Raw genomic sequence first — 26,422 nt, 5'->3', positions numbered from 1 at the left:
CTCCCTATGCATAAATAGTATTAAATGTCTGATTAGCAAGCAAGTTTGTAAGCAGAAGCAAGACTGATTCGATGTGGAGCAGAGGGAGTGGTGAGTTACTGTAGTGGCTTAGATGCATAGGAGTGCCCTATACGTGGAGTTGCTGAGGACACGCTCGGGCGTCAGTCACAGCGTCCCTTCAGTGACAGATAAAATGCAGTTGTGTTACCAGTTGTGGGTAGTTTCTTAAAATAAAGCTGCTAAGGAGTCATTTGTGTAACAAGGGTAGAAGACTTCCACATATTCCTATAGCCATAAAAGAGGAGTTTGATGATAAGGAGGCACTGTTGCATTGCGACACCGCTGTACAAGGGAGAGGAGGGTTATATGTGTGTAATTGAAGCTCTTTACAGTTGGAATAATGCAGAATGAGCGTGCCTAGGGCTTTTCTCGCAGCTGAAGGAGAATTTAGCCCAGCATTTCACCTTGAGCCAGCAAAAACGTTGTTCCTCCGTTCAATAAGTTCCATATGTGAGATTAGTCTTGATGTTGAACAATCCCTGTTGATTTTCCCTTGATGTTAAGGCAACTCTGCAGGAAAATGCAATTAAGTCCATGATTACTTTCTAGAATGAGATATCAGGTCCCAGGTTTCCTTCTTTGAAATGTGCAAAATGTATCATCCTACCCCACCACCTCAGCATGACTTGCCTGGCGCTTCCAGGGACTTGGGGACTGCCCCACAGCGGGCTGGCTGTCCAGGGCCTGAGGTCCCCCCAACCTGGTGCCAGCTGTGGATTGCCCTGGTGGAGGGTGAGGATCCTGGTGAACAGCAGATGGGAAGTGCCTTTTAAAAAGAGCATTCATTCTTCCCTGAGCTGGCTTCCCTCTAAAAGGACGCAGTTGCTGAAACAGGAAAGAGAGTGTGGTTTCCACCTCCTCGTCCCCAGTTCAAATCTAGCCCCGGACTGACAGGGAGCGGGAGCGATTAGCACGCCAAAGCAGCCATGTCCTGCATGAAGCAAGCTTGGTGACTCCTGGGCCAGTTTCTAATGCACAGATGGTAAAATAATCCCACTGCCCTGCTTGCCAGCTTTGTTTGCTGCCTGCCTGCGAAAGGCCAGAGAATGACTGGGGACTGCATTACCCCTTCCACCTCCTGGAGACGGACGGTCACGCAGGATGGGGAAAGCTGCATGTACTAAAGCATGTGGCTTTACCACGCGTCAGCGAGTTGACTCATGGACCCAGGCAGACGGCTGACACCCCTGGAGCTCCCAGCTCTTTTTTCCTCTCTTCCCCTGGACATCTCCACCTCATGGCACAAACATCTGCACTGTACGTGAAGCAGCCCCTGGCCGCCTACGTGTTACAGCTTGGCGTACTAAAATCATCTGGGGCTCGTTCCAGGTCCCCCCATACATCAGGATGTACAGTAGCAGTTCAGGGCTGGTCTGTGTGTAGTTCAGCTGTCTTTGCTGTGGCTGGGGGCACTGGGACAGCTGGGACAGCAACTGCTTTAGCAATCCAACTTTAATCTGCCTGCGTCCGTGAGTCAGCACCCTCCGAGTGCATCTGTCTCCAGCAGGGAGGCAGGACATGCATGCCGGAGTAGCACAGCCTTGCTTTAAAAACCAGACGACTGGGGAGCGGGGTGGGGGAGAAGAGCGGGCTCAAGTGAGCTGTTAAGCAATCGCTAATGACACAAAGTGACACAGCTCCGGCTTTGCATGGATTGAGTAAGGAGTCATAAGATGAGATGTTCATTTAAATGCAGCTTGCTCGGTGACTCCCCGGCTGCGCAGGCTTATCGGGAACGCTGCAGATTTGAGCATGGCATGTTCCTGGGTCAGTCCAAGGAGGAGAAATTCATCTCAGCATCAACTTTTCCTTGCAAATAATGCATTTGCCTGATGCAAGCAATGTAAAGAATTGCAACCCTTTCCTGTGGGCAGGCTTGTGCTGGCTGAGTGGCAGAGCTTTGTGGCAGATACTCCCTGGGCTTTGAATTTGCCCACATAGCTTACCAGATGCAGAGGGAAATACTTGGGTGCCTCTCCTCTGGCCCACGCAGGACAGGGCAAAGCCTCCTTTGGGGCTCAGGCATTGATCCTTCACACTTGCAAGGGACTTGAGTTGATGCTTTCTTGCTCCCTCCTCTTTTAGCAGTGGCAAATTTAGTCTGTGACACCCCACCAGTACCACAGTTGGCTTCCTGGGGCTGAAAAGATCCAGGAGGGTAATTTGTTTTTTTTAAGTCTCACATTGGTTAAACTTGGAAATGTGTGCAAAATAAATACGTAGTAATTTTCCTATCACTTTAGTTGGGAAGGGAAAATTGCCTTATTGAACTCAGGATCCAGAAACATTTGCTGGCTCAGTTGTTATGTTTGCGTGTAGCCACACGTATTGGTTGTGTGCATCTGTACCTGCCAGAGTGTCACCTGTAACCCAGTAGTTAATTTGGTTTTCCTGTGCCAGGTGGTAAGAGAGGAAGACCGTGATAGAGTGAGCTGTGCTGGGACAATGGAGGTGGAGGGTTAAAATGACCGTGTCTTAAGTACATCATCCTGCAGTGATTGCTGTAAATGTTCATTGTATTGTAAACGTTTCTCTGTGCAACCTGGTGAAAATGTATAAGGATATGAGGTTCTGTTCACTTGCTGCTCCTTATCTGAATGTATTTCCATCTGCTATGGCCTCTGCAGGGCTCTCTGCCCTGGGCAGCACCTGGCTACAAACCACCTGGACAACTGTCTGGGGCCAGCCAGAAACGCCCGCCACCGATCAGCGCAGCCCCTGCCCCTCCGCCAGCCCTTCAGCCCCGCCCTGGTTTATGGCAATGGCACACGCAGGGCTCCGTCCTTCCAGCGCTGTCAGCTTCACCCTCCTTTAAAGTGAGGCTGGGGGGACCAAGCGTCTCATTGGTATGGGTGGAGCTCTGCCACGCGTCACATCGATTCCCAGATTTTTAAAGCCAGAAGGGACCGTTGTGTTCCTCTCTCCTGACCTCCCGGATAACACAGCCCATCAAACCCCACCCCGCCGTGGTGACTCACGGCTGAACCAGAGCCCCTCTGGTAGGAAGAAACCCAGCCGTGATTTAAAGGCTCCGAGTGACAGACAGACCTCGGGATGTTTGTCACAGGGGTTAATTCCCCTCCCATGCTTCACTTTCACATCATTAAATCTGGTTCTAGCTTTGCGATAGAGGAAAGAAGCCTCTCCTGCTCCTGCCCCCTTGTGTTCCCTGGAGGGGAGAGGTGCTGGAGAAGTGAAATTCTCCAAGGGCACGTCAGAAAACCTGAGTCCAAGCCCCTGCTTTGACCATGAGTGCTGGGTGTGGGGACTCATGTCCTCCCCTAGCTGTGGCTGTGTCCTCCACTGCAGCTTCGCTGGAGAATGTCTCTCCTGCCCTTGGAGAATGCTTGCCAAAGCCTCTTGCAACCTTCTCCCATTTTTCCCACTACCTATAATGTTTCTTGCATGTTAATGACTTCTCTCTGTGTCAGAACTGTAACTGGCCACCAGACTCTTTTTATGAAGTGTACTGGGATGAGACCAGCCCACTCCAACAGGCTCACTCTTCTCCAAAAGCAAAAGGTGGCAGCTGTTGCATTCCCTGGGCCGGCCAGGGTCCACGCAAGCTCTTTCTTTTATGTTCCCTTTTTGTATTTCACCAAAAAGGGATATTTGCAATATCTGGTCATGTTGTTACTCAGTGTATAATTTAGATGTCTTTGTTAAAAAAAAAAAAAAGGAAATAAATTAAAATTTAGTAGAAAGACAACTGGTGTTTGGGAGTGATCCTTTTTTCTTCAGCAGGTTCATCTTCTCACAGGATTGTCTTCCCAAGGATCCCCCAGTCAGTCTGCGAAGCTGCTCTTCCATTGCTTCCATCACCCCACCAGAAATGGTTGCTGGTACTAGAAGTGATCAAAAGCCTTTTTGAGGAAGCCTTTTTCCTTTGCATTTTCACTTGTCCAAAACTATCAGAGAAGTCATCCAGCGAGAAAGGGAAACTCTGGGAGGATCTTATTTTTTAAAAAATCATGTTGTAGGTTAAAAAAAGCATGTCATGAAACACGTTCTCCACTGACCTGGCAGGAAAAGGGAAGGGGAAAAAGGAAAGCAGCAAACTATTTGGGTTTGGTTCAGTGAAATGGGGTTGGGAGGAGGTTTGGAGGGAGGGAAGCAAATCTGAGGTTGTTGCTTTCCAACTAATCTGACTCATTACTGTTCCTGCAACACCCAGATGGGCCAAAAAGCGAGAAACTGTTAGAACTCTTTAAAGCATCAGCTCCCTCCCTGCACAGTCAGGATGCCTGGAAGGCTGTCAGAGCCACTGGAAAAAAAACATTATAGATGGTGACACTTAATTTCTTTTCTCTCTTTTTTTTAAGGCACGCTTTATACTCAGTCCTGGTATTTTTTCAGCAAAGTAGGAAGTACTTTTTCATCTTGTTTGCCTAATGGATTGGATGTGAAAAATATTTCTCTGGCAAGTGAACGCCCTGAGAGTTGTTTGACTTGTCACAACGTTATGTATCGGCCCCTGCGGCCCCCGGCCCCCGAAGCCGCCGCGCTTCCCCTCTCCTGTTGCTGTTTACGGTGGGACGCGGTAATTTATGGGGAGGCTGCGTGTGACCTTGCATGCGTCTGCTCGAGCGAACCGCGGCTCCCTTCCCCGCACAAGCCCCGCTTTACATCCACATGATGAATTTAGTGCTCCCGAAAGGACAAGGAACCGAGCGGATTGGGTGTGGGGAGGGGAAAAATAAAAAGAAAATAATAATCTGAAGCCTGCAGGAGAAAAAAACACAGAGATTTTTGTTCCTCTTTGACCAGTATTTCCCTGTTCACGGCCTCGCAGCCCCGGACGCCTGCCTTTATCAGCGCAGAGAAGCGGTCTGTGGCCGCAGAGCCGGATATTTCAGCCTCCGCATTCTCGCCGCGTTGGCAGCCCCCAGCCCGGCCGTGCTCTGCTGGGACACGTCGGAGCGGGGCAGCTGGACCGATGGCCACGGCCGTGCTCCAGCCCACCCACCCGGGCACCCACCCAGGCGCTGGCTGAAGCTTTTTTTCATTTTATTTTGTTTTGTTTAAGTGGAAACAAGCGCGCACCGCAGCCTCGTGATTGGCTCCTGCAGAAATGGCAGCTTCGGGCTCAGTTGGCTGAATTTGGGCTTGTTGGATTTTTTTATTGCAATCTGTTCACTTATTTCCCTTCCCAGCACCGATTGGAAGCAAAACTCTTGTAAAGCTGCGGTCGGGCTGTGCCTGTGCTGGGGCATGCTGTCAAAGGCTTGCTGGAAACAGCACGGGTTGGGGGGTGTCCCCTCTGCATTTCCTATGTAGCTGTCTGATCGAGATGAATATCTGTATCCTTTTTAATGGGAAAAGGAAAAAAAAATGGCATTCAGAAGAGGAAGGGTTAGAAGGAGCCCCTCTGCTTGCAACGTGCCATGACCGCATGCCTCCGAGCTGCAGCCCTTCAGGTGGCACAGCCAGGCAGCCAAACGCAGCCCCGAGTAAATAACCCTGGGAGGAAGGGGAGTTGGCAGGTGGGTTAGGCCCCAAGTCTGAGCTGCATTCGGAGCTGGCAGGAACGCCCTGCAAGTAAATCACCTGGATGAGAGAGATTTTTAAATAGAAGTTGTCCTTGCTGCTTGGCTTTGCAACCTTTTATGCCACTGATGGGAGCCACGGCCTGCAAGCTTTAATGCTTCTCTGCCCGGCGTGCTGAGGGGGACACTTCTGGGGACAGCAGGTCCCCCCATGTTGAGAGCATCATTGTGGGCTGGGACACGGTGCTGTCCCCAGCTTGCGACAGCTGGGTCCCAACTGACCAGGCAAAGCTCAACGTCTTGGGGTGGCTGAGCCAGCTGTCCTGCCCCGGCTCCATCACCCTCCCTGATGTCAGGCAGGAGGATTTATATGTATTTTGGGTTCATTTTTATAGCTGGCACCTGTGAGGCCAGAGCCAGGCAGGGATAAGCAAAGGGGCCTTACTGTGAGGGGCTGGGTCGGTGGCATGGGCATGGAGAGCTGGTCTGGGGAATGGGGAAACAGGCGTGGCAACCTCTGCATGTGGGGACAGTGCTTGGGTCTGGGACTGGGCAGAGAGCTGGGCCCGGCTGGTGGCTGCTTTTGGAGCTGGGGCAGGAGCTGCAGCTCTCGCAGCCCGGGGGGGTTGGGGGGGCCCTGAATTGGGTGCATTCAGCGCGGCACAGCTGGTGTGGGCTGTGGGGTGGGGGGGCCGCAGTTGCTCCTGACACTTTTGCCTCTGAATGTGATGATAAACTCCCTTTCCCGATTAGCGCTGATCCCTCTGCCTCCAAAACAGTTGGCCCTAATGAACATACGGCCCAACAGCTGTAAGCGGTTATACATATGCATGGATATATATATTTATCCCCCCCCAGCCCATCCATATATACTGGAGATCACAGCTGTTGCTATTCTTCCTTGCAATGCAGATCAGACGCTCTCTCTCTTTGGAGTCTTACTTGACCTATTTTGCAGGCGCAAGATTTTTTGTGATGATGATTTCCCCAGTTGGTGCTTTTGATTCTGCCTGAAACATCTTGATTGAAGGCAAACAATGGCAGCTCCGGCAGCCGGCAGCGCCCCGCACCCACGCGCCGCCCCGGCCCCGCCAGCCGCCACGCGCCGGGGGGGCCCCGGGATGGCTCCGGCCCACAGCGGCTGCCGGCTGGTCCATCCCGACCCAGCTCCTCTGCTGCCGCTTCCCTGCACCCATGGGACACGGCTCTGCCGCCTGGCCCATCGCCTAAGCCATCAACCAGGACCTTGAGGCTTGTGCTGGTGTCCCCACCCTGTGCCCGGCTGTCCCCTGCTCAGCCCTGAGCCTCTTCCCACCAGCTGGAAACTGCTCCACCACCCCAAAATCTTGCAAATCAGGTGGTGATGCCCCTTGGGGTCCCGGGGGTGTCTTAGCTGTAAGACCAGAGGGGAAGATGGTACCAGAGCTGGCAGGGATGTCAAAACCCCAATGGCGGCTGCATCCTGCAGTGCAGCATCCCGTGGGTGATGGAGACATTGAAAGTGCTTTCCCCAGTGACCCCCAGCTTCTGCTCACTGCTTAACACAAACTTTTGGGGCTGTGAGGGAGCCTCCTCTGTCCCTACAGCCCTCCCCATCCACACAGGGTGCCCCAAAGAAGGGCCCCAAAGCCACCGCATCCTGGCAAGGAAAAGCAGCCATCCGGGCGCGCACAAAGCCATTTCTTGTTTGGCATTTTCGTTTGAAGTGTGTCCTTCATCTGGGTTTCTACAGCAACTGGGAAGTTCCTATCCTGGCCCAGCTGGACGGAGTGAAGCAGCCAGGGGAATGGAGCAGGAGGGCAGGAGATGAGGATTGAGGGCAGGAAGGGAAGAAGCCAAAAATAATTTTTTTGAGAAGTGGGGTTGCACTTTCTGCCTCTATCTTGGTCCCGAGGCTGCTGCAGCTGGGACAGGACTCCAACCCTGTCCCTCTGTCCCCAGGGGCAGTGCAGCCAGCTGGGGCCAAATCAGGAGGTGTAAAACACCAGCTTTTAGGGTCCCTTCAGGTATGGAGTAGTCTGCTATATCCCACCCTGGTCAGCTCTGGCATGGCTGCATCCTCTGAACCCGTGCCAGCCTGGGTTAAAATGAGTGAATTACCTTAGAAACACACTTTTCTTAAAAGAAAGCAACAAAACCCAATGAGCCACCAGTGGTTCATCTTAGGCAGTGAGTCTCTTCATTTATTCATTATGAGATAATACCCAAATCTGGCTAATTAATATTCCTGCATATTTTCCAAGGGCTGATGAGGTATCTTAAACATCTCATGGAGATGGGCTTTCATATTTATAAGGTTGATGTGCAAACTTAAATTGACACTATCTAAATATACCCTCATGTTTAAGCATGGGGCTTTCACTCCCAAGGTGCCGGGGGCATTCCTGGGGTGCACACCCTGGCTGGAAGTGGGACCTGGGGCTCAGTGGGTGGGAGAGCTGCCCAAAAAGGCTCCTGCAAGGCAGGGTGTGATGTTGTGTGGTCCACCTTTCCACAAAGATGTGGGATTTCTGTTTGCTTTGGTAACGGGAACAGAGTGCAACAGGCACTGACCTGTGGTGGTCGTGGGGTCAGCGGTGTTTTGGGGTGAAAGATCAGTGTGAGCACCCACATGGCTGGATGTGCTGACAGGTACCAGGGCAGGGCCTGCAGCTTCCTGCTGAAACCCTTTTCCAAGGTTAAAAATAGGACTTGGTTGCAAACTGAAAGCCTGGTTTGTATTTGCCCTCATTATGTTGATTGCTTATTTACATGTATGCAAATGGAGGAAAAGGCAGTGGCTCCTCCACCTGGGGACCCCTTGGCACAGGAGAGCCTGAATCCCACCTGGTAAATCCCTGCCGAGGGCTGGGCCATGGGGCTGTGCTCCCTTCCCAGGATCACCCTGAAAGTGAAGCATCAGCCCACTTGCCGTGCTGATCGAGGGCTGAGCTGCACCCGTGCCCTGAGTGCAGTGGCTGGTGGCACGGTGGTTACAGCAGCCGTTCCCTCTCCTCTCACCCTGCTCCACCAGATGTGCGTGTCCGGCTCCAGCTGTTCCCCATCAGCCTCCCCCATGCAGCGCCGCCGGCCCCAGGATCCTTTTTCCACCAGGCCCCACGTCCTTCATCAGACACCAATTTGGTCTGGCCCAGCTGCTCATTTTTCTTTCCACCGTGTGACATGTTTTCACCTGGCTCCTAATCCGTCTCTTTCCATTCACAACTCGAGCTGTTTATGGATGTGCCTCTGCTCCCCCTGCTCTCCCCACCCCCCAGGACAGAGCCATCCATCAATAAAATCCCACTGTGCACCCGAGCATCAGCGCTTCCCCTCCCAGGACACCAATATCCCAGTGGGGCCATGGGCACACATTCCTCCTCCTGCTCCATGGGGTGAACCCACAGGGCCATTGCCTCCCTCCTCACCACCTCAGCACATGGGGCTTGATGGCACTGATGGTGCTGCAGGAAGCTGGAGCACCCATGACACCAGGGGACTCTTTCTGGATGAGGGGTCAAGAGAGGGGCTGTGGCCCCTCTGCTCTGCAAGGGGCACCCACTCTTTTGGGGCTGGTCCCTCCAGTGAAGGCGTGGGGTGAGAGTGGCCCAAGGCAGGGAGAGTCCTAAACCTTTGGGGGTCACCCTGCAGGGTGGGGGCTGTGCCTGTGTCCCCCCATCAGTAGGTGACAGGTGCTTTAATATCTGCATGGGCTGGCAGCTGCTGCTCTTGCAGCTGTGCCAAGGAGGAAGAAGATGCTGATGAGGACGACAGCTGGGCAGTCAAACCTGAGGCACCAAGCATAGGGGCCATGGCTGGAGAGTACCCTGGGGTGGGGGGTGGTCCTGACTGTGCATCGGGGACCCCCTTCCACAGGGAGAGACATCACTCATCTCGCCTGTATCCCCATCACCCTGGGGCTCTTCCTTACCCCCAGCAGCCGCCCTGTGAACACGGAGGGGAGACATCATGGGATCCCTGTGGAATTTGGGAGCATCCTGCTCCCTCCTGCTGCCCTGCAGTGCTTTGCTTTTGACTGAGAAGCAGGCCCCCAAATATCCCAATGGATTGGGGGTTTCCTGAAGAGCCCGAGCAGGACAGGGTTGGGAAGAACCCAGCAGGACAGCAGGGCTGAGCTGCCAGGCTCTGCAACCTGTGTGTACAGGAACACACAGGGGCAGGAGGTGTCGGCTCCCCAGCCCAACACTGCCTGGAAGTTGTCCAGGGTTGTGCTACCACCCCTGTTGGAATGGAATGGGGGGAGTTAGTGAGAGGGTCCCCCTCCCTTGAACCCACTGTTCCCATTTCAGCTCACTGAAACTTTCTCTCCTTCCCAGTTCCCACTAAAACAGCACAGGGGGAATCCAAACCGGAACTAAACCAGGGGTGTTTTGCAACCAAGAAAAAATAAAGAAATCCGAACCCGAAGAGAGCAATGGAAAACCCCTCCTGCCTCTAGACACTGCTCTGCTTTATGAAGTCAGCCTCATTTTCCCCAGAGGAAGATCACTGCTGCACACCCCCAGCCAGGCCAGCCCATGGCCCCACTGCACGTCCTGGACAAAGGGTTCCTCCTCACCCTTCCCAGCCTGGGCTGGCAGAGGGTCCCCAAACCAGCCCGGGGTGCTGCCAGCACCCACAAAGCCCCAGGGGTCAGTGGGGGTTTAGGTGGGGATGAAGGCTCAAGGGCTGGGTGCCAGGGCAGCAGCACGGCCGGAATGGTGGATGCTGGGAGAGTCAGGAAAGCTGCAGTCCCCGACCCAGTCCCCATCCCACAATGGAGATTGTTCTGGAGCCTGTGGGCAGGATGCGGCCCGGCCGGCTCCGTGCCTGACTCACATCCTCGCCGCCTGCGAGGGAGCTGGTGGAGAGCCACATCTCCAGCACACCTTCCCACGGGCTGGGACACGGGATGGGCGCTGCTGGGAACCCCCTCCGCATGTGGGACCCACTGCCGCCCCAGTGCCGAGCTGCTCCCTCCCGAACAGCCCTCCGGAAAACCCCCGTCATCGTCCGGGCCCCCGCGGGCCTGGCGAGCATTTCCTTCCGAAAGCAGGTTGGAGCCTCCCGCCGGAGCCGGCATTCCCGGGGGAAGAGCTGCAGCAGAGCGAGGCGTTTGCACTAAGTGATCACATTTATTTGAATATTTTGCGTGTGTGTGTGTGTGTGTGTGTGTGTGTGTGTCTAAAATCGGTTACAGAATAAATACCTGTGCCTTATAGCAGGAAGTCCACTTTTTTTTATACAAAGTGCTTGTTACAGGAAGTTGCATCAGCGATATGCAGGAGGGGAGTGCGTTTCGGCCACGCTTCCCCTCCTGAAAACTAGAACAGATTTTTTTTTAAATTTATTTATTCGTGGTTTTTTTTTAAAGTTTCTTTTCCCTTTTTTTTTTTTTTGTGCATTAAATTTCCTGCCATTGTGTATTTACAAATCTCTGAAAGAAGGAAAAAAATGCCAATATGCATGAGAAGTGGCCTTGTAACACAAAAAAAAAAATCAGCCTTAAAAAAAAAAGGTAACAAACCCAAAATCTACAAGTATCATTTCATACTGAATCAGTGATAGATTTTTTCTTTTTTTTCTTTTTAAAAAGGGAAAGAAAGGGATGGGGAAAGGGGAAAAACTGAACCAAACCAGAAAAAATGAACCTGGAGAAATAGAAAGAGAAGGTGCCATTGTCCCTTCTGAAGTTTTCCAAAGGCAGAGAGGAGCGAGGAAGAGCACAACGCACAGACCCAGATGTCCGACTGAAATCCCCATCAAATTCTTCTCGGTAATTTCTCCCTCGTGTTTACCCAGCGAGGGGCAGGAAGGACTTCCAAAATTAAATTAAAAAAAGGCATTAAAATGAAAAAAATTATTATTTCATTTTTAAAGGATTAAAAAAAAAAAAAGAGAGATATTATAGAACAACCCTCCCCAAAATCCTGGAGGGGCGTGAGGCAGGGAAAAAATTGGGTTTGATTTAAAGGGGGGGAGGAAAAAAAAGAAAAGCCAAACCAAACCAGACTTTTCTCTCTGAACACATCATCGAGCGGGACTCTCCGGTTAACTGGTGACGTAGTGTTTGGCCGATGGCTGGCCGTAGACCCTATAGAAATCCTGCCGCCCGTGCTGCTGGGATGCGTCAATCCATTCCCTCACGGCAAGTCCCGGGAGCGACTGGGGGACGGCGGGGGCGGGCGGCAGCGGGTGGGAGTACTCCTGCGACGAGACTGTCCAGGGGAAGTGCCCCGACCGCGGGTAGGGCTGGTGCCCGCTGTGGTTGGACACCGAGGAACAGTAACAGTTATCCACGGAGCAGACGAGGATTTTGCGCCCGCCGTACTGGGAGAGCACGGACTGCTGAGATGACGTGGTGTTGGGGTAGTGAGATGGGTTGAAGACGGAGCCCGAGTGCACCGGCTGCGGGCCGCTAGGAAGTCCAACTATGTGCTGCGTGGAGCTACAAGGCACCATGGCTTGTGCGGACTGCCCCTCGCCAGCCGAAGCGCCCTGGCTCATGTACTGGCTCGCCACAGTCCCGGACGATGGCTCGAGGAAGCTGCCCTCGGGAAAGGCGGTGGAGTGCTTGCGCTTCTCCGCGCCGGAGTTGCTGACGGTGCAGGGGTACATGGGGATACTCTGCAGGAAGGGGACGGGGGTGCTCAGAGGACCTGCGGAGGGGAACGGGAGAGGGGGATTGTATTAAGCACACCATGGCACAGCTCCAGGGTGCTCCAGCCGCTGATCTGGAGCTGCAGCGGGGCCCCAAGACCCACATTCCAGCCCCGCGTGTGCAGAGGGTCCCCCAGCCCGTCCCACCAGTGGCAAAGCAGGCACACAGCCCTGTGCAGGTGGACTTGCAGATTCAGTTCTGGGCCCTTGCCAGCGTGCTCAGAGCGGCCCCAGGCGCTGCTCTGCAAACAGCTCATGAACACAGTCCCTAAGAGGAGCAGAGTGGGACAGCCTGAGGGATAAACATGATTTCCCCAAGGAGAGAGGACTGGGAAGCCTCCGCAGGACATGGTCTGCTCCCAGGCATTGGCTGGGACCATGCCAGACCCTGGCTGCCCCTGCCCACATGCTGACCCCCATCTTTCCACTGACTTTTCTTGGCAATGGCCAGCCCCTCCAAAAGCCCTGTATTTCAGGGTTTTTGTGTAACCCCAGAACACAGCCATTTCACAAGACAAGGAAAATGCCCTGCGGAAAGTCAGGAACTGGCTTTGTGACTCTCCACGCCCCTGCTGACTGCAGAGGGGCTCCAAGGGGTCCCTGCCCCAAACAGCTCTCAATACTGTTTTGTACTGGGATCTGCAGGGCAGCCAGCTGTGGATACAGCAGGTAGTGAGGTCCCATGCCCCTGCACCCCTCAGCCTTCAGGTTTCACCCACCTTCCAGCAACTTCCTCAGCTGCTTCTCCTTCTTGGCGATCTCGTTCAGGAAGAGCTTGGAGTTGAGGTGGCCGATTTTGGGTGGGGGCAGGCTGCCACCTGTACAGTTCTGAGTCCTGTTGGGGATGGCAGGCAGAGAGGTGTGAGTCATAAGGTGGACTCAGGAGAGGGACAGCTCCTCCCCCCCACCCTCCTGGAGCCAAACCCCCTCCCTAGGGTAGAGGACAGAAGGGAGCTGGCTGTCTCTGGCAAGCAGGACCTTCCCTGTCCAGTTTTGCTGTGAATGTCCCCCGCCAGGGCACACCTCCTGCCATGTCCCCCCCTGCATGGCCATCCCAGCTCACTTCTGCTCCATTAGTGCTGGCTTTAACTTCCTGCCCTGGCTCTGCCCAGTGAAGCTGGACTGAGCCCTGCACCCTGACCCGGCTGGTCCCACCCTCTGCTCTTCCACAAGCACAACACTATTTCCCCTAGTCCCTGGGGAGGACCTGATTGAATGGCTGCATGAGGGGATTTTTTCATCCTCCCAGAGAGAGAGGGAAGCTGAGCATGCCTCTTCCAAATCCTGTAGCATCCCTGGCCCTGGTCTTCCTCTGGACATCGTGCTGCTGCCAGCCCTGTGGACAGGAACACACCCTTTGCCCCGAACATGTCTGTCCCGCTGTGCTTACCTGTCCATTAAGATTTTCACAGACTTGGTGTTCTAGAAGTGGAAGGAGAAGCTCTGGTCAGTAAGGCCAATCCCTGCTATGGAAGCTATGCCCCCTTTCAGTGTCAGCTTCCATGGCTCCCCAGGAGGGGACAATCTGACCATGGGCACTGAGTCCCCTTTCCCCTGCACGGGCTGCTCCAGCCCCATCTCCAGCTGTGGCATCTCCTCATTTGAGGCCAGCACTGAGCCTGCCCCACTCCTCCTTGATTTCTCCCACTGCTGAGCCCTCTGGAGGCATCAGCCAGCCCTGATAATGTCCCCATCCTGCTCCCCACCACACCCCATGCCTATCCAATTCTTCCCACACAACCAGACCTCTCCACAGCCCCCATCCCACCCTGGCATGGGCAGCTGGTCTTACCTTCATGAAGTTGATGTCCTCAGTTTTGTCGAACATGACCTGGACAGAGCTGAGGAGCTTCTTGGCCTCCTGCATGCGCTCATTGAGGTGCAGAACCTGGGCTGCATTCTCATTGCAGAACTTGGCCTGGGCCTTGTCCAGGATCTCCATAGTCTTCCGCAAGTCCTCATCTAAGATCTGGTGCATCTTCTCATACTGCAGGCGCACCTCGTCCTTCAGCTGGCTCACCTTCTCCTGGGGAGAGGAGCAGGGTCAGGCCCTCTGTGCCCTTCCACCTCTTCCATGATGTCCCAGGACACCTGGGTCCTTTCCCAGCAGTGGAGAATGCAACCTGAAAGCTGCACCCCAGCTCTGCTCTCCTGCAACACCCAGACAGACCAAACCCTGCTGTCAACTACCACATGGGACTTCTATGTGCCAGAGACCCAACAGGGACACTGTGAAGGTTTGATTGGTTCAGCAGGTCCTTGGACCTACTTCCTGGGGTCTGTGTGGTGTCACCTCCTGAGACCTAATGCCAAGGAACAACCCGCCACACCACCAACAGACTGTGTGCTCCCCTGAAAAATCCCACCCATCCCCATCTGCATGCCCTTTCCCATCTTCATCCTCATCCCCAGCCCCACCCCAGGCTGGAGACACTTCATGTTCCAGAGCCTTTCCTTTCATGCTCTGGGAGGCCGAGGGGCCTTAAGGATCATGAGCACTCCCTCCCTGAGGAAGGCTGTGCTGAGCTGAGGACAGCTGAGGCCATCTGATACTTAAGGACAGCCTTGTTCCTCATGTCCCAACTCCCCCCAGGACCCATGAGGCTGTAGGGCAGCTCCAAACACATTTTGTCTCCCAAAATGATGACTGACAAGGGTGAAATGGAGGCAGGCAGTCAGTCTGGCTCCCCTGAATGTCTGCCTTCCTCCCTGCCCACCTGGCCCCTATGTTTAAGGAGATTGTCCCCATTGTGCCATGGGGTGACCGCCCCTGGGACTGGCCATGGCAGGGTGAAGCACTGGTTACCTCGACCAGCCGCTTGTCTGATTCCAGCTTGTAGAGCTGCTCTTCGATGTCCTGCTCCCGCTCCTCCAGGCGGTCCTGCTGCTTCATCAGCATCTTCTGCAGAGATAAGAGAAAGCAGCATCATCAGAGCCCAGCGGCCGCATGTGCCAGTGAACGTTGGTGCTGCCCACACTGGCTCTGCCCACGTGGTTCAGGAGGGATGGTGCTTTTTCCCAGCAGGATGCTACTGCCAGGCTGAAAGCCCAGGCATAGCTTGTGGAACTGGAAACCTGGTTATTTCAATGGCAGAAATGGCAGAGGGACTGCGTGTGCCGGGCTGTGTTACCAGCTGGGTTGGGTCCCCTGGATGGGGGCAGCACCTCAGGTAACTTTCTGCAGCCCAGTAAGTGGGGCTGGGTCAGAGCCAAGCCCTGAGGACTGTGGGGGGGACACAGAGAGGCTCATCTCCCACTAAGGCCGTACCATTTCGAGGCCCATCACCCATCGCCAGCAGGCTCCTGTGAGACATCACCACGTCCCTCGCGCCCCCGTACGCCACGCCAAATCCTTTCTCCCTTCCCCGCCTCCGTGACAAGCCCCAGAGCCAGCGTCAGCATAATCTGGAGGGACAGAGTGAGGAGGAACGGGGCCTCCCCCCGCCACACTGCCAGCCCCCAGCCCCACTCCTTGGGGCTGGGCCTGGGCCATCCGCCGATTAACTGGGACACATTTATCCCCAGCTATCAGCATGAGCGCCTTGCTCCTGCATGTTTCCCACTGCCCATGAGAGAAGGGCTCTATCCCTGTGAGCAGGAGCAGGGCTTCCCAAAACACCCCTCAAAATCAACTCCAAATATTCACCCTTCATGTTTACTGGGGGGAAAAGCCAGGACACCAGCGGAGCAAGGAGAGGGGCTTTACCCGGCACAGAGATGCGGCGTTAGAGACTCAACGACAGGGGCGAGATGGAAAGAAACCGGCAGTGAGAATGAATTTCGAGGGGATTATTGCTATTATAAACCGCCACTTGGGAATTTATAATCAAGTAATTAATTCCTGGACGAGGCGGGAGGGGGAGGGTGGCAGAGGCGCTGCTGGGATTAATTGCATTGCAGGGAAAGGCTGTCACCTCCGACTCAATTCAGGAGCAGGAATGTGAAGCCTCCTCCCTCCTGTTGTTTTTCTTAAGGTCTTGAGAACCTCCAGCCTTACTGTCGCTGGGCTCCTACCACTAATAATAACGAGGAGCTAAAAAAACCCAGCTTCCCACTCACAGGCACACTCCACATGCATGCCCGGGGCCCACGCGTGTGCACCCACCCAGGCACATGCAGGCAGACACACAGACAGCGCATCCATTGAAACAGGGCCAAGGGGCAGTCACAGCAATGCAGACCCCCAGACCATGGGGGGACTTTGCTGCGCATGTGCACAGAAACACAGGGGCCTGCAGCATCCAAGGGCATCACTGGAAGCATCCACATGGAGAAAGATTTGAGGCATATATTAAAAATGTCCTTTTTTTCATTGTAAAAGGGCTGTTATTTGTGTTGCTGCAGCATCTGGAGGCTGCAGTCCGCTCCCAGGTTTAACACGGTGGGAAATGAGCTCTAGAAAAGTGAGTGCAACACCACTTGCTTAAACCTTGAAGAACCGAGGGTGCAGGCAGGAACTGTGTCCCAGGTCCTGTGCCAGCAGCCAGGCCTGAGTGTGGGGCTGCTAAGGGCTTCTCTAGAGGCTCAGAGAGGGTTTTGGATCAACCACCAGGCCGAACTGTGGGGTAGGTGGGCAACAGCCCCATGTAGGTGGGCTGAGAAGTGGCAGGCAACAAGCCTGCTCCAGGGCTCCAGAGAAAGAGATGCCTTCCAACATTCCTGCTTGAAGGTGGCCAGTTGAATGTGGGAGTTGGGCAGGTCGTGCAGTGCAGGCTGAGCCGCTCACTGCCCAGGCTGGGCAGCAAAAGGACACGATGAGCTTTGCACCGAGCCCTTCCCTACGCTTCCCTCCCTGCCGCAGATTCGCCATCTCCACCACAAGCAGCCAAACCCATCCCGCACCAGCCCACCCAGAGGACGGCCAAGTCTAGCCGGGGCCCCGGGAGCAGCCCAGTCCTCTGCCTGACTTCCCTGTCTGCCAGCTGGGACAGGAGTGGGTAAAAAATATAGGACAGGACCCAAGGCTGACAGCTTGCTGGGCACAGAGGCCAAATCCCCATCCCACTCTGTCATACTGATCAGGTATCTGACATACCTGAGGCAGCCACTGCCCTTCCCCCCGATGCTGCTGGGATGCTCTTGCAGGGGAAACCAGGGTTTTCTATCACTGGCAGATGCCAGGCGGGCAGAGGCCACCCTGCCAGCCCCACTGGTGTGAGGGACCCCCGAGGGAGGCACTGAACAGCCCTGGACATGCACGTACCACCGCCCTGCAGCTGCCGTGGCAGAGCTGCCAACCTTTGTGTTTTGTAACAAACCTCAGACTGCTCCACTCCTGGGATCATACAGTTATGTGAAATCACAAATGTACACATAAATATATGTAAAAATAACTTTTTATACATATAAGTTAATTTCATATCCCTTCACAGCTGGAAAAAGTGACCAAAATCCAACCTACAGCCACAGAAATCAGAGAGAATAGAGGACATGCAGCACTTTCTTTAAACCTCACATTTGAGCCACTATTTCGATTTTAGGTTGATTTAAAAACTGTACGTGCCTGGGATCGCAGTGGAATGGGAGGGCTTTTCACCCACAGCAACAAAACCTTAACAAGACACAAGGGTATGAATTACCCCTTCCGACACCGAGGGGCAAAATCTCATTGTCTATGCAGCACAGGCTGAATTCCTTAGGTGTTTTGAAAAGGAAAATATATCCCTTCCATCCCCTCCCAAATCTGGTATTTCTGAAGTCATGAACTCCTCCTCCTCCAGGATCAGAATTTCTCGGGGTAATTTCTCATATTTCATGCATGACCTTGATGCTGGGAGAACCGAGGCTCCCTCTGTACAGGCACCCTTCCCAGCCTATGAGCAACTCTGATCCCAGTTTGTCTTTTCCAAGACACGTCGCCAGTTTGCGAAACGCATGCTAAAAATGCTTCTTATTCCAACACCAGCTGAGAGTGAATTCATCTCATTAATTAATAAATTAATCAGTGGCTGGGGTAAGTGGCTGGTCCGCCATGACCCTGTAGGCCCTAGTGAGACAGGGCTAGCTCACAGAGACCAGCTTATTCTGCAGGAGATGAACATAATGTCCCCCCTCCTCTTGGAAAAAAATGAAGTGTGGGTACAAAAGGGCTGAGCCCATACAGGGAGTTGGCAAACACGCTGTGGGCATCAACCCTGCAAGGGAGCTGGACCACTGAAGGTGGAAGGACAAAGGAGGGGAAGTTATCCTTCACTTCCCTGCGGGAGTGAGGGTGCACTCCTTCTGTGCAGGCGGAGGAGGGTGAGCCCTGAGCAGCCATTGTGGCAAGTCAGACAGGTTTGGGGTACTAAGGTCATGCACTGGGAGGGAAACACTACTTGGAGGGACATCTCTGCAGGAAGCAAAGCAAGCACGGCAAAGTCTTGTTGCAGGGAGGATGCACACAGCAGGTCCCTGTGGGATTGTGCTGAGGGAAGGCTTGCTGACCATCGCTATCCACGGTGCTTGCTGGGAGAACACCACCATCAGGGAAACCATGCTCGCCTTGCCTGCATCTTACTGCACCTCCTGGTCAGTCCCCCTGAATCTGCGCTGGCCCCAGATCCCAGTGCCTGCCCCAGCATGGGACACATCCACCCTGCCAGGCAGGGTATGGGGGTATGTCTTCTGGGGGACAGGGCAGTCCCAACAGAGAACTTCTGCAACATTAAATGCCTGCAGCCACAAGACAGGAAGATGGTAATAAAGAGTTTAACAGCTCTGATGATACAGGGCTTCTATGCTTCTCATCCGAGAGCAACTGCATGGCTGCAGCACCACAAGCCTCAGATGTGTTTCACACATGGGTCCAGCTCAGCCAGCTGGGAAAACCCCCACTGCAAATGGGGGCAGTGGGGTGTGGGAAGGAGCTCACACCCACCCAAGACCTCCCAGGCAGGGAGCAATCTGTCGGCAAGATGTCTCCCCTGACTTGTCTTAGGCTGGTCTCACCACTGTCCTCTCCCAAAGGGCAGGGCTAAGCCTGTGGTCACTGCTGAGCCCCCACTAACAGCAGATTATTCCCCTGCCCTGCCTGAGGTCTGTCACTCCCCTCATCCCCCCTTTGCAGCCTATTGCCCTGGGGCCAGCATCGGGGCATCAGAATCCCATGACATGCCCCAAGGTTTTGTGTTCTCTGAGACTGGTCAGGGCCCTTGTGTGCCTCCCAGGGAGAGCTGGCAGGGGAGAGCCCATGGCACCCCTTTCCTGAAGGCTCCAGTGCTCACCAGCCCCTGCCCAACTCCCAGCAGGATCAGGAAGGAGCCTGGCAGCTTAACCAGAGGCAGACCGGTGCCCCATGACCTGCTGAGCTGATGTGGTTTTAAACAAGAGCTGGAGCAGTGAAAAGCCTTACTGTGTTCATAGGGCAAATGGAGCCCATGCAGCTTCTCTGATGTCTAATAAGAACTGTGCATCCTTCAGGGCCATTCATCTTGCAAGAGCAACCAAGTGCCCACACACTGACCTGTGGGATGCTTGCAGGATGCTAATTCCCAATAAACTCTGCTGAAACTGTCTGTGGGTTTGGAGGGTACTACAGCAGGGCAGGTGGACAAACCACAGGAGTGCACAGCCCTCATTCCCATAGGAAACCGGGGGAGCAGAGACTGCCCCACAGAACACCCTTAACCCCAGCTGGATGGCTGGCCCAGGACAGGTGCACTCACTTCTCTGCCTCTCTCCTTCCTCCTCCTCTGCTCCCAGGCCTTCCCCTCGCCGCCAAATCCCAGCCACCAAGTGAATAAGGACATTGTTTGCAGTCACCGGAAAGCCAGAACGGAGGGAGCAGCTTGGAGCATGAGGGGGAGGAAGGGTGAGGAGGAGGAGGAAGGTGGAGCCGGAGCAAGGAAGCCGCAAAGGGCAGATGGATGCCTGTTGTGGGAATGGCTCCAGACACCTGCAGCTCAGCCCAGGACTTGGATCAAGAGCCCCCATTGAGACACACGTCCCGGCACGTTGCTGGAGACGGGCCTGAAGTCACAGTGACTGAATTTTAATGCACTGAAAGCCCTGGACCAAGGAGGCGAGCGCAACCTTTTGCCTCCCCAGGCCTCCCACACACAGACTTCCCTCTCCCCAGCCCTGCTCCACTGTCAGCTGGACAGTTTTCTGAGAAAAACCCACGCGATGAGCTATTTTCATCCCTCCTGAAAGTGTCACCTCACCTGCTAACACACCAGAACCTTGACACGGTGCACATCTGGGGCACAACAGCCAAGTGCCCCCAAAAACAGGATCTCAAATCATGAGATCATGCACCACCACAGCCCAAGGGGACCAGTCCCCATAGCCCAAACGCCCTGGAGCATCCCTCCCACCCTGCCACGGTCTCCTGCTGACCAGACCCAGGCAAAACCAGCTCTTTCAAACTCCCCACAGCCCTCATGACACTCGCAGGAGGCTGATTCACTTAAAGGGGCAGGAAGGAAATGCTTTCTGGTTGGGGTTTCATCTTGCACACATTTACAGTAAGCACCAGGCAGGAGGGAAGGTCTCCAGCCAGAGCACGAGGTCTTGCCTTCCCTGGCCAGCCTGGAGCACACACAGTGCTCCAGGCTTTGGCTTTTCTCACGGTGCTCTCTGTTCAGAGATCAGGCTGGTTTATCCTCAACAGGGGAAGGAAGAGGGGAGGGGAACAGCCTGAGATATTAATAGCTGCCCTTGCTAGGAAGGGATGGGAGCAGCAGCCATGCAGTGAACAGGCATCAAAGAGACCCCCTTGCCAGCACTGAGGGACCCCTGAGCACCAGGAGAGCCAGTGCTTCCTAGAAAAGGGCTGAAGGCCAAATATCCAGCACCAGCTTGGGGGAACAGGATGTACAATGACTCTTGCAAGAGCAGCTCTCCACCCTGCTCTCATGCTGGAGTGGGTGAAGATGCCTCCTGCTTGTCTACATGACCCTGTGAGATGCTGCCTGGCCTCTGAGCCTTCCCCGGGACAATAGGAGAAACAATCAGGCTTAGACCCATGTCCCATCTCCACTGGCTACCCCACAGGCACAGCCCTATGTCCCACCTCCTGTGCCCAGCCCAGCACAGGGCATCCCTGCAGCATGACTGGCACACAGCAGCTGGATGCTCCCATGGATCCACGACTCATGGCTGCTTAGCAGAACCAGGTCGGCCCTGGCTCCTGGGGCATCCTGGGACAGTGGGCATGGCAGACCACACTTCTCTGCACGTCCCTGTACCAGAGCAGATCCCAGACCACCACAGGGCTGTGCTGGTGCCTGCAGCCTGGAACAGCTCTTTCCCTTGTTTACACCCAGCAGAAAGGAAGAACTCGTTAATAAGGGGAAAATACAAGCATTGTGTTGCATGGGGCCAGCAGCAGGATTTCTGGAAACCAGGAAATGGGGGACCTATTCTCTGTCAGAAAGTGACCTTCAGGGGGACCTTGAGGATGTTAATTCACCCTCCTGGGCCTCTGTGCCCTTGTCCCCCTGCTCCTCACGGCCACGGGGGTTACTTGTTGCTGTGCCTCTCATGTAAATGGGGGAAAGAGGCTAGGGCTCTACCTATAATTTTTGGACCCCAACTTCAAGCCATGGCCCAGCGGCCACTGCTGTCAAGTGTCCTTGGATCAGGGACAAAGATTTGCTTCGAGGGGAAAAGGACGATAAGAGAGATTAAGGAGCAGAGAGATGAGGCCAATCTCAGCAGAGAGGAGACACATCACCTCTCTACCTGCAGCCCTGCAAGTCCTGGAGGAAGGAGCCTTCCTCATATCAGGTGTCCAGTATGGGTGATGCAGCCCTCAACAGAGGCTTCCTCCATGCAAAGCACAGCAAGAGGCAGTGAAAGCAGGGCAAACTGCCTCTGCCAGACCTGGGGCTCAAGACTCACTCACAACATGTGCAGAAGAGGAAAAACGGGGCTGGAAATGCACCAGGAAAACAAGTACCAGGACAAGAAGCTAGTTTGCATGCTGAGCATGCAGCCAGGCGAGTCATGACTGATGCTGCTGGCTCCCCAGGACAAAGATGAGCCTTGGTGATAGAATCATAGAATCATAAAATCATTAAGATTGGAAAACACCTCCAAGATCATTGAGTTCAACCTTTGACTGAACATCACCATGTCAACTAAACCACTAGCACTAATGGCCATGTCCAGTCATTTCTTGAACACTTCCAGGGATGGTGACTCCACAACTTCCCTGGGCAGCCCATTCTAATGTTTAACCTCCCTTTCACTGAAGAAATTCTTCCTGATGCCCAACATGAACCCTCCCTAGCACAGCTTAGGCTTGTCCTCATGTTTGTCACTTGTTGTCTGGGAGAAGAGGCTGACCCCACCTCAGTACACTCTCAGGCAGGTGTAGAGAGTGATAAGGTCTCCCCCAGCCTCCTTTTCTCCAGGCTGAACACCCCCAGCTCCCTCAGCCACTCCTCATTTGGCCTGTGCTCCAGACCCTTCACCAGCTCTGTTGCCCTCCTCTGGACTTGCTCCAGCACCTCAATATTATTCTTGCAGTGAGGGGTCCAAAACTGAACACGGGATTTGAGGTGCAGCCCCACCAGTGCTGAGTGCAGGGGGATGATCACAGTCCTGGTCTTGCTGGCCACACTACTGCTGATACAAGCCAAGATGCCACTGGCCTTCTTGGCCACCTGGGCGACTGGTGGCTCATGAGCAGCTGCTGTTGACCAGTACCCCCAGGTCCTTTTCCGCTGGGCAGCTTCCCAGCCACTCTGCCCCAGCCAGTAGCACTGTGTGGGGTTGTTGTGACCCAAGTGCAGGATCCAGCACTTCACTTTGCTGAACCTCATACAGTTGGCCTTGGCCCATTGATCCAGCCTGTCCAGATCTCTCTGTAGAGCTTTCCTAGTATTAAATAAGACTGGTCCCAAAACTGTGCCTTGGGGAACTTCACTAGTGACCATGCCTTTGGCCAGTACAGCTACTTCCTGCCCCATATCTGCCAGGAGAGACAGCATTCCATCAGGGAAAATGCTCCCACACTGTGTCCCAATGCTACAGGGACAGCAGATGCATTTGGGCGGTGCAGGAGCAAGACAGAGAGACCACCTCTGAGGGCTGCTGGGGCTGCGGGTGCAGGCGCAACCAGGCCCTTGGGGCAGCGAGGAACTCAGGAAATCTCTTTTCTTTCTGCTGGGAAGGGAGGGAGAAGAGATCCCCACCCAGGCTTGGGTGTGGACACTGGCCAACAGTCCACCCCAGCCAGCGTTTGGTGGGAGGCCAGCCCAGGCCACCTTCGCCTGGGAACAGAGAGAGGCAGGAAGAATCACAGGGCTCAGTTCTGTGTTTATGAAGGACAAGGTCTGCATTTTCTTTGTCATCAGGGATGCAAGGGAGGAGCTCTTTTCCCCACCTCTTTCACTTCTAAAGGGAAAATGTACAGGTTTAGGGCTGCTTATAAATTAGTGCCAAAATTCTCCCTGCTGCTGAGCCATCTCCAGCACAGGGCTCTGGCTGCAGGCCCTGGCACAAACCTGCCCTGCCCAGCACCAAATGCCCTTTGAGTAACCAGCTCAGGAGCACCAGCACTGGGACACTGCAGGGAAAAGTGCAGGGGTTTGCGACATCCTGAAAGTTTCAGACACCAGACCCGAGTGCCTTGAGCAACTGTTTCCAGACACTTGGGAGCTCAGACTGACACCAACACCTGGAGCACAACTGGTCCCCATGACCAGCATTGCCTTGTGCTTCATCCCTGCCACACCAGAAAATAAAATCTGGGGCCTGTAGCTGTATCGAGTGGGATTCACCAGATTTCACAGTTTTTCATGTCATGTAATCATCAAGATCATGTAATAAGTCCTGCCCTTTCTGCCTTCAGCACACTCTGTGCTCGTGGTTTTTCAAATGCTTCAACCAATTTATATGGACGTTATGGGGGGCCTACGTTCCTTTTCTCCCTCTTCTGTCTGTTTTCATACATCTGCCCCTTCCCAACCACAGATCCAGATAAAAAATTTATCCAGCAAAAAAAGAGCAGTCTGTCTTTGGTGGGATCATCTCCCCCAGCTGGCTCTCAGAAGTGCTCTGCCAGCTCCAGTGGTGGCAGTCTAGGCAGCAAAGGGAGATCACTCAGTGCTGAAACTCACAAAGTTCTGCTCCTCACACAAGCCCTATTGCTCTGACAGATCATCTCTCAGTCACTCCTCCCATAACCCCCATAAAAAATTCAACAGGCTTTGGCAGCACCCCCAATCCTGCCTTGATCTGTTGCTGTCCCAGTCTTGTCTAGCTCTGTTGAATTCCGAGATCTTCCCAATGTGATGAAATCTCAGGGTCCCAGCCAGTTGTCCCCAAACTGTGGCTGTGGTAATGGCTTACCTTCCAAAAGAGCCATCCTGCAAAGACCCATCCTATTGCTCGGCAGCAAACCTACCCCCATCTGCAGGCCCTGCAAAATTGAGAAACCCTCACTCCCCCTTCCAAATAAACATCTTGGATTCAAGATCCAGCTGGCCTATGTGATCTCAGAGCCTTCTCCCTGCAGGGGTGAAACACAGCCAGCCTCTTCCACCCTTGCTCCCATTGCCAGCTGAGCAGCCTCTCCCCTGCCCAAAGACCTCCGCTCTGCAGCCACCACAGCTGAGTCCTGCCGTGGGAAGCCCTGAGCTCTGAACCACAGCCCCTTTGGCTTCCTACCCCCCTGATTTCGAGTTTCTGCTCTGGAGGGAGCCTGGCACGAGGATCTGGAAGCATAAACAGGTTTTGTGAGGAACTCAGATACCTCTGAGGAGCAGAGCAGCAGCAGCAATACCCACGTGCACCCACGTCCCAGCCATGAGATGACCAGCAACGACCTGCAGCCACGTGCCCCAACAGTGTCTCATTTGGTGACCCAAAGAAAAGGGGTCCAGCTGCACTAAGCATCTCTCCGGACTCAGGCAGCACTAGAAAGAAAACCCTCCTTTGATTTAAAGGCCATGTTTTTTTTTTTTTTTCCTCCCAACTGATCTAGTTAAACTTCCAACCGCTCAAGGCTATTTTAATTTGTACTGGTAAGTTAAATCAACACAAACAAGGGCAGAACAGGTTTATATGCACCTCTATTACTGGCCTGCACCAACTGGAGTGCAGCTACATTTCTCCAGGCAGCTTTTTTTTTTCTCTAATAAAGATAAGGGGGACATTTTTTGTGCACCTCCAACTGACAAATGGAGCCTGAAAGTGAATTGGGAGTCAAAGCCTTGAGGAAAGTCAAGGTGACTTATGCGCCAATAGGCTGGATTCAAAGAGCTCTGCAAAAATGCAGATCAACTAACAAGATTTATAAAACCCGTTAGGGGCTTAGAGGTCGCTTAATTCTCCAAGGTGCCAAGGAAAGTGCCTGACTCTCAGAAGGATGGATGGGGCTTACAGAGGTGGCTATCTCAACCTTTTGGTTGCTTCAAGAAAAGCGGACTCAATTTCTCTTGGAAATGAGGTTTTGACATGCCAAGATGTTTACTGTGAGCCTTGGCTCCTCCATCACTTACTTTAAAGCAAAAGAAACCAAGTCCTGTTGCTGCAGACAACTCTTACAAACATCTACCGAAAGCCACAGCAGAATCTGCTGCTTCAGCTCACCAGCGCCAGACACCACCCAGAGGAGTATGAGACCAGATTCCACACACAAGCTGGAAAAAATAGAAGGGGGGAAAAGACTCTGCACTTCTGCAACTCCCCAGTGCCTGGCATTTTGCAGGCTGGAAGCAGCCTGTCAGCACCTGCGGGCAGCCAAGGCAACGTACAGCGAGTCCATCCACCCCAGTGACCACGACCACAGTCTGCTGAACACCAAGGACCCTCCACTGCCTCCCCACTGGGTTTTTGCTCTTCCCTTTTTTTTTTTTTTGTGAGGTGGCTGTTGAGAATCTGAAAGCCCGGATTATAATCTTTATGAATCCCATAGTTAGATCGCGCTGAACAGCAGCCCAGCAATACCAGATGTTCAAACAAAGCTGCCAACAGACAGCTGTCTGCAGCTTGCAGCGTGTTTTTACTTTAAAATGCAAAATGATACCAATCTATATTAAAAGAGAGACGTTCAGAGCCTTGCGATAGCAGCTGAAGCCGCGGATATTGCTCTTTCATGCAGGGTGTGGCAGCAGAAGGAAATATCTCAAAAACTACTGCTTAAGCCACCCTCCCAGCCCCCCCAAATCCTGGCCCCTTTCCTAATGGGAAAGAGACTCACGTTACTGCCTGAGTGCCGTGAATGTACCAGTGCGTGTCCAAACAAGCCAGCAAAAAGAAAAATGCAGCATGAACAAACACTGTCTAACGAAGGATGCCAGAAC

General features: G+C 53.8%; 1 protein-coding gene across 1 annotated transcript in view; it reads right to left on the bottom strand.

Annotated features, from left to right (window-relative positions):
- Positions 1–10,640: 10,640 nt before the first annotated feature.
- Positions 10,641–26,422, bottom strand: part of TRIM8 (tripartite motif containing 8) — a 30,271-nt gene continuing 14,489 nt past the window's right edge. Inside the window, exons 3-7 of the mRNA XM_082285905.1 lie at positions 14,992–15,087; positions 13,978–14,211; positions 13,576–13,607; positions 12,905–13,020; positions 10,641–12,184 (exon numbers count right to left, since the gene is read on the bottom strand). Coding sequence (XP_082142031.1) covers positions 11,577–12,184; positions 12,905–13,020; positions 13,576–13,607; positions 13,978–14,211; positions 14,992–15,087 — 1,086 coding nt within the window. The 3' untranslated portion in view covers positions 10,641–11,576. The remainder of the gene's footprint in view (positions 12,185–12,904; positions 13,021–13,575; positions 13,608–13,977; positions 14,212–14,991; positions 15,088–26,422) is intronic.

Source organism: Coloeus monedula, assembly GCF_965178545.1.
Source record: "Coloeus monedula genome assembly, chromosome: 8".
NCBI classification, from domain to species: Eukaryota; Metazoa; Chordata; class Aves; order Passeriformes; family Corvidae; genus Coloeus; species Coloeus monedula.
Note: the sequence above shows the minus strand (reverse complement) of the source record. Positions and strands in the feature narration are given on the sequence as shown.